Genomic DNA, 12,373 nt, shown 5'->3' on the forward strand with positions numbered 1-12,373 from the left:
AGGGTTTAGATAACCCTATCAGGTGGTGCTATTAAATTAGACATGGCCTGGACCAATCTTTGGTCGAAACATATCTAAGTTTTCTAAGTTTTATATATGCCATACCTAGCTACCTTCTAAAATATATCACTCTACATACTTCACTAAAATAGTATTGATATTATTGTAAACAATAAAATACGTTGTATCTATTGTAGACATTAAGAAATATTGCAGCATTTTCATAAACAGTTTTTATAAGCCAACACAGAAACTTAGATACATAAACAAGCAGTTCTTTTTTATTCTGCCATTGTATTTTAAAATCCCATGGAGGCACAATGGCCCAGTGGTTAGGGCAGTGGACTCGCGGTCATAGGATCGCGGTTTCGGTTCCTAGACCAGGCGTTGTGAGTGTTTATTGTGCGAAAATACCTAAAGCTCCACGTGGCTCAGGCAGGGTATGGTGGCGAACCCTGCTGTACTCTTTCACCACAACTTTCTCTCACTCTTACTTCCTGTAATTCAAAAGGGTCAGCCTTGTCACACTCTGTGTCACGCTGAATATCCCCGAGAACTCCGTTAAGGGTACACGTGTCTGTGGAGTACTCAGCCACTTGCACGTTAATTTCACGAGCAGGCTGTTCCATTGATCGGATCAACTGGAACCCTTAGCGTCGTAAGCAACTGAGAGCCAACAACCTCACATAAGTACTGAACAGAATAGCAATATCTGTTGATATTCTCTGTGAAGAAGTTGTCCCATAGCTCTGTTAAAGATAATTAGACTAAAAAAATCTTTTCTCGAAAAACAGTTAAGCAACAGGAAAGGTGTCCGGCTATAAAAACAAATGCCCCAATATGTGTTCATCAAACCCATGTTAGCATGGAAGAAGAAATGTAAAATGATCTTGTCTGCAGTTAAAGTCTAGAAATCAAAGAAACTGCAGCAAAAATTGATCCACAAAGAGTTTGTAAAAGACTTCCATGCATTGATTTGCTATGAAGAGTAAAGTAACAATGTTTTATCTGTTTTTATAAAGAGATAAAGGCTATAGCATAAGATGCTTGCTTAAGGTGTTATACAGTGGGACTGAACCTGGAACCATGTAGTTGAGAAATAAACTTCTTACCACACAGCCACACCTACACCCATTTGAGCACAAGTGCTTCAGAATACTGCTACACACACCATACAGGGAGCTCAAAATGAGAAGCTTTGTCATGACAGAAAACAGAGATCAACAATGACGGGAGGCTGCATCAGTTAAAGGATCTTGATGATGCTGATGATGTATGTATGTATGTATGTATAAAATAGGCTTCTTTCAGTTTCTGTCTATCAAATTCACTCACAAGGCTTTGGTCTGCTATAATAGAAAACACTACCACAAGGTATCACACAGTGGGACTAAACCCAAAACTATTGGGTTGTCCGGAAAGTTCGTGCCGATTTTTAAAGGAAAGGAAAAAGTCAATAAATACTTGTCATTACATTTTAATCAACCAAATATGAGCCATTTTGTTGCACAATGCGTCTCCATCTTTCCTTTCATCATCGTCGTCGTTTAACGTCCGCTTTCCATGCTAGCATGGGTTGGACGATGTGACTGAGGACTGGTGAAACCAGATGGCTACACCAGGCTCCAATCTGATTTGGCAGAGTTTCTACAGCTGGATGCCCTTCCTAACGCCAACCACTCAGAGAGTGTAGTGGGTGCTTTTACGTGCCACCAGCACGAGGGCCAGTCAGGCGGTACTGGTGATGGCCATGCTCAAAATGGTGTATTTTACGTGCCACCTGCACAGGAGCCAGTCCATCGGCACTGGCAATGATCTCGCTCGAAACTTGAAAATACCCTCTTCCCAGAATTGAGGTGGTTTCATGACAAATAAGTCGAAAGGTAAGCTAATATAAATCGGCACGAACTTTCCGGACAACCCAATACATGATTTGAGAAGTAGGCTTCTTTAACTATACAGGCATACCTGCACCATTTGTATGTATAATAATGTAATCACAACTAAGCAAAACAAAGGGAAAATCAATATGGTTTATTAATTTAATATTCAAATATTTATAATTTTCTTGTTTGAAGTTTTATTTATATACAGCCAATTTACAAAATTTACACAAGGAGCTTTTGTATCAGCCAAGATACAAAAATGAACTTTGAAACACATGAAACTGACTAACAATGTTTAGATTTTCTTTTAATTTATTTATACAGATCTAATACATGCATTTAGTTTATTTAAATTCAGACACAGAATTCAAGGGACATAAAGTATATCACAGATGAAAGCAACCATGATATATCACAGTCAAAAGTAACTTGACAAATATAATACAAATAAATATATTGGCCACTCTTAAAAGCTATGTTGCATGTTATTTAAATAAATATTATTTACATAAATAAATAGATAAATATTTTTAACAAATGAGATTTAATCAAGATTGACAGGATATGAAAATAGGAAGGCAATGCTACTGACAAGAGAAGAACTTTCATATGAAAAAAAAACACTTTTTGAGTAGAAAATATTCCATGTTAAATTCAATAAAAACTGTGCATGATAAATCTTTATTCTTAGTTATTTTGTTAGATATTGTTTTTCAAGCAATTACATCATAATAGAGACATTTTAGCCATCTGTAAACATACAAAAATTCTTAAATTCACTTATTATTTCCTGAGGTATCAAAATTCAGACAGGCATTTTTACAATACAGCTGTTTTAGTTTCAACACAGAATCTCAGATCAAATTACTTGCCAGACAAGTAAAGCTCTGAACTGGTTTTGATGTTTTATTTTTGTTCCAACAAGCTTTGGTCCAGCAGAATGATAAAAAAAGAGATCATTCTGCTGTTGGTAAATCAACATTTTAACAAAAAAAACAATTTCTGAGGTACTTATTTCAATGAGACAAGAGGTATGTACATATATGTATGGATATATGCATATATTTATATATTATTTATATTATTAAATGATCAAATGCCACGTATCCTTTTCCAAGTTATATATATATATATATATATATATATATATAATCCTGCAGGTATGTGTTTGTGTACACACATGTATGCAGACACACAAGGCTAAGTCAAAAACTAATGCACTTTTTATCATAAGTGCATTTTTCAATGAACTTATTTGATATTTTGTATGGATGTAAAGGCATATATATTCTTGGTCTTTCATTATCTAGTTTCGTTTTCCTTGTTTTTTATAGATATACGAATAAGCCAATATCAAAATGGCTGCCCCACTGGAAGTCCCTCAGAAGCAAAGAGCAGTATTTGAGTTCCTTGTTGCCAAAAGACAAGCTCCTGGAAATGTTTACAAAGATAAAGATTTAAACTACAGCAGTGTGTGTGGAGATGAGCCTGTTATCTGACTGAGAATTCAACAGATTAAAATGAATTAGGAAATTCAAGCTTAGTAGACATGCATTTTAGTAGCCACCCATCAACTTCTGTCAACCCAGCCAACAACAAAAAAAAGCAAATGCTTTAATTGGAGCAGATAGGTACTTAACCATTGATGAGCTGACATTAGCATTTACAGTTAGCCATGGTGGGACTCACAACATTGAGAGATTGCAGTAATTTTTTAATTCAACCTCGTGTGTGTGTGTGTGTGTGTGTGTGTGTGTGTGTGTGTGTGTGTGTGTGTGTGTGTGTGTGTGTGTGTGTGTGTGTGTGTGTGTGTGTGTGCGCGCATGTGTGTGTGTGTGTGTGTGTGCGTGCGCGTGCGTGCGTGCGTGCGCGTGTGTGCATCTTTATATATACAGACAAATAATTAGGGTCTTTAGACTTCTGATAGAGTACCTTGTGATATTTGTTCCAGTTTTCTGTGATGCTTTCAATACAGGTAAACTTTGTCTTTCAGTCTTGCAGATCCAATAAATAAAACACCAATCAAATACTAGGATCAATTCTTTTCTCTCTCTCTCTCTCTCTCACATACACACACACAATCAGCTACAGAGTGCCTCATACAATGCAGTGGTAGTCCACTTGACAGTGGCCCTTGCTTCAGAAATGGAGAAGAGTTGAGCAAGAAGAGAGTAACCTCATTTCTGTTTGAGATCATGGGTTCCCTTTGTGTTTTGTTTTGTTTTGTTCTCAACAGCCTGCTGCATCACACTCATTAAATGAGTATTAAATGAGTATTAAATGAGTATTAAATGAGTATTAAATGAGTATTAAATGAGTGTTAAATGAGTAGAATCATCACAGCATCAGATAAAATACCTTGTATTATTTAGTACAGCCCTTTACAGTTTGAGTTCAAATTCCACCTATATTAACTTTACCATCCATCCTTTTGGGATTAATAAATAAAATACCAGTCCATAGTAGTGGATTGGTAGAATGTAAGAGCCTCAGATGGTATTTGCTTTGCAGTAAGCACTTTGACTCAAAACATTGTGAGTTCAAATCCTGCTTTCTGTCATTATAAGAAAACCTCAAATCCTTCGAGACCCAGTGAAAATGTTGAGAACCTTAGGACATCCTTAAGCAAGAGCACGAGTATTTCAGCTGATCGTTCACAATGCTAGCACAATACCTAGAAGTAGGAAATGCAATTAAATGGTTTCAGGTTGATCTCTATGTGTGACGTAGGATGTAGAATTCTGCCTAAACAAAATTTTGTCCAACCCATACCAGCATGGAAAAAGCAAACATGAAAATGATGATGATGAAGATGAAGCTGAGGATTTAACAATATATACAATTTAGACCACCAGAACCAACAATGGAGAAATGACTGGCTAGAAATACCAAACAAATACCCCTCACATCAAACCTACTATTAAAAAAAATGGTATGTTACATTTGATAATGTAGTCCTAGATACATTTTGAGTTGGTCCTACACTAACTGTAGTCTCTAAAAGACTAGACATGATTAATTAAATAAAGAGATAGGTGTCATTGTTAGGACTGATCATTTAGTGACCCCAGTTAAAACAGACCTCACAATTCATCCCCAGAGTTCAAGACCTTGTTTAACTCCACACCAAGGTTTAACCCTTTTTCTAACTCCAGTAGACATCAGGAAAGGAGAGCTTGTAGTTTCTCGCCCTGCAATAAATAACAGCCAAATCCTCATTAGAACGCATCCAACTATCTTAAAACAAGGGCACAATAGATAATGTAGCCCTACATACACCTACAAAAAGACAGGATGGTTACAATCAAAAAGCCTTTCATGATAGGTTTCTTCAATTGCAGTTGACCTGGAATATACCAATAACACCAACCCCAGAAGGAGGGGAAAAATCTTTGATGGGTATGAAGCTATAACATAACATGACTAGGTAACAAAGACATTTTGTTCAACATTTGACTATTACTGCCCTACTGCACTAATTAATTAACTTAACTAAAACACTAGCACATTGCTATACATTTTGTAGGAGGTACATAGTCATTTTGATTCTTTTGTTATGTTGAAATATATTGCATTCCTTCAATCAATTTTGTAAATAATGAAGAATTTAATGAAATAACTTTGTCATTAATAATAAGGTGTTTGGAGCATAAATTAATGTGAAATTTTGATGGATGGTTTTAGTTTAGATCACTTTCACCCATCAGCATTTAAACCAGCCATATCTCACACAAATATTCTATCTGTTTCATACGCAAAACAGCCAGCCCTCACCTCTCAGACCTATCCTACAATGTCGTTCAACAATAAACAACCATCTCAGAGTTACAAGATATTGCATGATTAATTAAATACATTGTGAATAACTAAGCACTACATTTGTCAGAGTAATCCGAATGCTAAAGCCTGCACCACAGAACCAGGGGTGATTCACAAGGGGGTCAGTATCAAAAGGGCTGATCAACTCTGGCACTTCACTTGCTTTATTTCACTGACCCTAGAAGGATGATAAGCAAAGCCGACCTAAGTTAGAAATCCGGATATAAAGAAACAGAACTATTTGAAATCAGCATAATTATAACAATTACTACTACTACTACTACTACTAATAATAATAATAATAATAATAATAATAATAATTATTATTATTATTATTAATATTTCTTTATTGCCCTCAAGGGGATAAACATAGAGGGGACAAACAAGGGCAGACAAACGGATTAAGTCGATTACATCGACCCCAGTGCGTAACTGGTACTTATTTAATTGACCCCGAATGGATGAAAAGCAAAGTCGACCTCAGCGGAATTTGATAATAATAATAATAATAATAATTATTATTATTATTATTATTATTATTATTATTATTATTATTATAACAATTACTACTACTACTACTACTAATAATAATAATAATAATAATAATAATAATAATAATAATAATAATAATAAGGCATTTTGCTTGATGCACAACTGATTCTACCACCTGCCACTCTATCATCATCATCATCGTCATTTAACATCCACTTTTCCATGGGTCAGATAGAATCTGTCAGAGATTTCCTACAGTTTTCTAATCATACTAAGTGTTTCTTTGTAATGTTCCTGGTAACAGAGATATTGATCCTGTTCTCAATGTAAACACAAGAGCCCAGAAAGATGAGACTGTTCACATCAACCAGTAGGCTGAAAAGGTTACCGTAAAGTAAACACAACCGAATTTTCAAGCAGAAGAGGCTGACATGTAAAGGCAAAGAAAGACTCGAATGGAGAAGGTTACAGAGGAGACATAGCAGTGTGGGAGTCCTTGATTGTTTGTACGGTAAGGATTGTTACAATTAACAAAAATAATGACATTCAAAACAAAAATAAAAAAAGGTGTAAAGGAAAATGGAAAACAATAGAAAATAAAAGAAAAACTGCAATTATGTCGCTACAAAATGAGAGTAAACTTTTTATAGATATTACAGTAATTAGACTATATCGATAATCTTAAATATCAAAAGGTGAAGCAGAGGAGGTGGATGGGTGGATGGAGGAGATGAATAGAGAAAAAGATGGATACAAGCTTGTAGGGTTAATGAAAATAATAACGAAGCAGCAGGATTTTAGAAACTGAACCATAATGAAACCAACATCTGGAAATGTCTTGCATGCATTAATTATGAACTGATTAACAAGGGGAGGAGGAGGAGGATAATAATAATGATCCTTTCTACTATAGGCACAAGGCCTGAAATTTGTGGGGAAGGGTTAAGTCGATTAATAATAATAATGATAATAATAATAACAACAGGCCAGACCTAGTGGTAGTGGACAAGGTGCACCACATATGCTATATAGTTGATGTTGCATGCCCCTTTGACACACGAATAGTCAAGAAGGAAGACACAAAGATAGTTAGATACAACTCTCTTAAGTATGAAATAGCTCAGCTATAGAAAGTGAAGAAGGTGAAGATAGTGCCAATTATTGTTGGGTCCTTGGGAACAGTATCAGAAGGTATCAAGAGGAATATAAAGGAAATTGGAATAGAATGCCCAGTAGAACTGTTACAAAAGGTTTGCCTCCTTGGCACGGCCAGAATACTCAGGAAAGTATTAGATAACTGAAAAGAACGAATAGCATGGTACCGTAGGCTGCAGGTAGTAAGCCTGCTCTGCATGCAAGACTCCAGGAGCTCCAAAAAACCTGTGATAAAGCAATAATAATAATCCTTGCCAAATTCAATCCAGTCACTATTTAGAAAATTGAATTTGATTAAAAATAATTTTAAAAAAACACTATAAATGAGTTGATACTGAGGCTCAAGGTCAAATTTTTGTCGGGGAGAAGAGATACGGTCAATCAAACTGACCCTTACATATTACTGATAGCAAAAGGATGAAAAGCCAGGTCAAACCTCATACAGAATGGATAAAATTTAATTCCATAAGCCATTAAGTCTACTGCTAAAAAATCTTTAGTGGACCATACTAAACAATAAAATAAGATATTTACAACAGGATCTGGAAAAAGTGAATAAGATGTGGAATGATGATAGCAGAAAGTTGTTACGTTCATTCTTTCTCAAAGAATATTTGCAATGTAAGTGCACTGAAAATTGATCCAATGAATAATGGGAAAATGTATATCGACTAGGTTAACCCAGTACATATCTCTTTACCACTCATCTTTATCTGGTGAGGAAAAACAAGGGTGATAACAGAATGACAATAGACCAGTTGCTTTATCACAGCCAAGTTTTTTTTTTTCTTTTTGGTTTTGTTTTGTTTCTTTCAATCAATAATGCAAATACCAGTAATATACAGAGAAAGAACTTTGGTTTCATAAAACAGAAATCAATAATCGGACTGTATCAACAATTTTTAACACTGGCACATGGCCTGAAACCTGGAGACTTAACAGAGTCAGTTAAATCTGCCTCAGTAAAGACCAACAACAAAGTCAAACCGTAGCAGGATTTGAAATCAGCATAACAATTACTACTACTACTACTACTACTAATAATAATAATAATAATAATAATAATAATAATAATAATAATAATAATAATAATAATAATAATAATAATCTTTTCTTATTTTGGCACACAGCAATTTTGAGGTGGGGGAGATCAAAGATTTGAACTCACAACATTAAGGAAACATAAAGAAATAAATCAATTAAAAAATACCCCACAAAGCATTTAGTCTGTTTCTCTTACCATTTCTGCCACTGTTTTGTTCTAATAATGTTCACAATAAAAATATCTGACATCATCAAAATTTAGAATGGCAAAAAATAATCAGCTTCCTGAAGAAAGAAATTCATCTGAAATTTCAGTGAAAGAAAAAAAAGATATCAAACTAATTTATATTTTCACAAAATATCATAAGTTCTCCTCCTTTTCATGTAATCCTTGTTGTTGTTGCTGTTGTTGTTGTTGTTGCTCTTTAAGATTTTCTCGTAGTTTTTGCAGGTTTATTTTACGGAACCTCTGTAAAAATGAAAACAGATTTTCTCTTTTACAAGCTAATTGTCAATGCTCTAGGCCATGGGTTCTCAACAGGAGTCCATGTGACCCTTTAGGGTCCAGGTAAGATTTTGTTAAAAATTATGTGCAATAAATTGGTTATACTTCTACAGGGTGTCCACAAAGTCTGGGTACATGGGGATTAACACATACTTTAAGAAATTATTATTTCTTATATTTAATTGTTTGTGTTATGATTTTATTTCCTCCATGTACCCAGACCTTGTGGACACCCTGCTTATATCACAGTGATACTTGCTTTACAACACCCACATGATGTCAAAACTAAGAGACATCAACTCACACACACACACACACACAAATATATATAAGGCTTTTTTTCAGTTTCTTATTTCTTTACTGACATCAAGGGGCTACACACAGAGGGGACAAACAAGGACAGGCAAAGGGATTAAGTCGATTACATCGACCCCAGTATGCAACTGGTACTTAATTTATCGACCCCCGAAAGGATGAAAGGCAAAGTCGACCTCGGCGGAATTTGAACTCAGAATGTAACGGCAGACGAAATACCACTAAGCATTTCACCCGGTGTGCTAACATTTCTGCCAGCTCGCCACCTTTTTTCAGTTTCTGCCTACCAAATTCACTCAAGGCACTTGCTAACCTGGGGTTATAGTAGAAGACACTTGCCCTATGTGCCACACAGCAAGATTAAACTTGGAAACAAATGGTTGGAAAGCAAGCTTTTCAACCATGGGATGTGTGTGAGAGAGAGAGACAGACAGACAGACAGAGATGTTTACATTTCTAGGCCTTGGATGAAAGCACTGAACAAAAACCGAATATTTGTTGACATTCCCTACCAACAAATCACCCTGTACTTCTGTGCTTTCAATGACCTGTGGTAAAGAAAGTCAGTTACTTGAAAAACAGATAAGAATTAGCAACATGAACAGCATCTGGCTGTAAAACAATGTCTCAATTGGTACTCATCCAACAAACACACCCACAGGCATACATGACATTCATATTTCTGGTTCCATTTTACTTTCTTTTCAAACGACTTACCGATTTTTCAAGGCTATTTTTAAAATATTGAAGATTAAGCAGAGGAATCATAGATGGACGCCCATGAGCACACTGGAATGGTAGTTTACATTTTAGCAGCATCTGCATCAAATCCTTACATTCCTTCAGTGTTAAGGCAGTACCAAATTTAATGGCAGCTAAAAAAAAAAAAAGAAGACAAACAATACAATTTTGCAATGCTGTCAAAATTTCAACAGAGAATATTCTTTTCTACTCTAGGCACAAGGAGGGGGCCAGTCGATTAGATCAACCCCAGTACACAACTGGTACTTAATTTATCGACCCCTAAAGAATGAAAGGCAAGGTCGACCTCGGCGGAATTTGAACTCAGAACGTAAAGACAGACGAAATACCGCTAAGCATTTCGCCCGGCGTGCTAACGTTTCTGCCAGTTCGCCGCCTTCAGCAGAGAATATTCTCGAGAGTAGGGACTCAATCCATACCAGTAATCTTTGCCGGTGCCACATAAAAGCACCTGTGCCAGTGCCATGTAAAAGCACCTATGCAGGTGCCACAGAAAAGACCCCCAGTACACTCTGTAAAGTGGTTAGCATCAGAGAGAGCATCAATCTCAAGAAATCATGCCAAAACAGACAACTGGAACTTGGGCAGCTCTGCTAGCTCCTGTCGAACCATCCAACCCATGCCAGCATGGAAAATGATGTGAAATGATGATGATGATTTATTGAACTCATACACAATTACAAATCATATTTTCAAAATCTGCTGCTGCTACCATATTCGATGGTATAAAAGACATTCAGGAATATAAGATGTGCACCATTTTCAGTAGCATATATTCCAGAATAAAAGCTTTTAGTGCATTAAAGCCATATAGACTGAGCTTCCCATACAGGACCTGGGGTGGGTTTTTGAGACATTATTTGGGGAGAAAAAGAAAAATAGTGTCTTATACACCATAAAATGAAGTTTTATGCTGAAGGACTTTAGCATTTCAACATTGAACTGCTACAGTTCAATAAAGAAAGCAGACATTACTTTTTGCACCCCTTAATTTCTCCTTACATTTCACAACTTCATCAACTTCATTTGTAATTCATATCCTTGCATCACATCCTTGCCTTCTTTTCGTTTCTGTCTACCAAATCCACCTTTATTTTTTTTAAGATAGTATGCTGTGCATGAGAAGACCCGGCAAGCCAATTGAGACCTAAATCTAAGGTCTCAGCCAGCCCACTTTTGCGTACCTTCCTTCGTGCCCAGCATCGCCTTCCTGGCACTTGTGCTGGATGGCACATGTAAAGACATTCGAGCGAGGTCATTGCCAGTGCCACTTGACTGGCTCCTGTGCAGGTGGCACATTAAAATACACCATTTTGAGCGTGGACATTGCCAGTACCGCCTAACTGGCCTTCATGCCGGTGGCACGTAAAAGCACCCACTACACTCTCTGAGTGGTTGGCGTTAGGAAGGACATCCAGCTGTAGAAATTCTGCCAAATCAGATTGGAGCCTGGTGTCGCCTCCTGGTCCACCAGTCCTCAGTCAAATCATCCAACCCATGCAAGCATGGGAAGCAGACGTTAAACGATGATGATGATGATGATGAAGATATGACTCAAGTAAAACTTGGCAACTATTATTAGCAGACTGAGTAACTACATAGAGCCCCCATCCAAACACCATCTTCCTCATTAGTTGTGTACTATACAGGCTTTATACAGCAGGCCTAAAAGTACTGCCCCCATAAAAGTGTTGCCCAGAGCAGACTGATTCTGCCCTTCCCCCAGCAATGCTACTGTCATGGCAGATATTTCATTACAATGGTGTGGTTAAAACAGAGGGCTGAATAATTACTGTAATACAGATGGTGGGAGTGAGTGATTATAACATTTACTTACTGTGACAGGCTTGAGAACAGAGAACATTATGAATAGTTTTTGGTATTGTTCCTCTGGAACCATGTGTATCTTGCAGAAGCTGAAGAGAGAAAAATAAAGGAAGAAAATTTATTTAACTTTTTACCATTTAACCCTTTAGCATTCAGATTATTCTGTTGAAAGTAATGCTTATTTATTCACATTATTTTGAATTAATCCTGCATTATCGTGCAGCCCTGAGATTTCAATGATGTGATTGTTTATTTCTGGAGTGATATTGTAGGGAAATGTGTAAGAGGCCAGATCTGGCCAGTTTGAACATCATCATCATCATCATCATCGTTTAACGTCTGCTTTCTATGCTAGCATGGGTTGGATGATTTGATTGAGGACTGGCGAACCAGATGGCTGCACCAGGCTCCAATCTGATCTGGCAGAGTTTCTACAGCTGGATGCCCTTCCTAACACCAGCCACTCCGAGAGTGTAGTGGGTGCTTTTACGTGTCACCGGCACGAAGGCCAGTCAGGCGGTACTGGCAACGGCCACACTCGAAATAGTGTATTTTACGTGCCACCTGC

General features: G+C 36.7%; 1 protein-coding gene across 1 annotated transcript in view; it reads right to left on the reverse strand.

Annotated features, from left to right (window-relative positions):
* Window positions 1-8,729: 8,729 nt before the first annotated feature.
* Window positions 8,730-12,373, reverse strand: part of LOC106883285 (uncharacterized) — a 26,300-nt gene continuing 22,656 nt past the window's right edge. The window contains exons 11-13 of the mRNA XM_089349849.1: window positions 11,816-11,894; window positions 9,934-10,091; window positions 8,730-8,865 (exon numbers count right to left, since the gene is read on the reverse strand). Coding sequence (XP_089205975.1) covers window positions 8,758-8,865; window positions 9,934-10,091; window positions 11,816-11,894 — 345 coding nt within the window. The 3' untranslated portion in view covers window positions 8,730-8,757. The remainder of the gene's footprint in view (window positions 8,866-9,933; window positions 10,092-11,815; window positions 11,895-12,373) is intronic.

Source organism: Octopus bimaculoides, chromosome 3, assembly GCF_046866305.1.
Source record: "Octopus bimaculoides isolate indiv1 chromosome 3, ASM4686630v1, whole genome shotgun sequence".
In the NCBI taxonomy this organism is placed as follows: domain Eukaryota; kingdom Metazoa; phylum Mollusca; class Cephalopoda; order Octopoda; family Octopodidae; genus Octopus; species Octopus bimaculoides.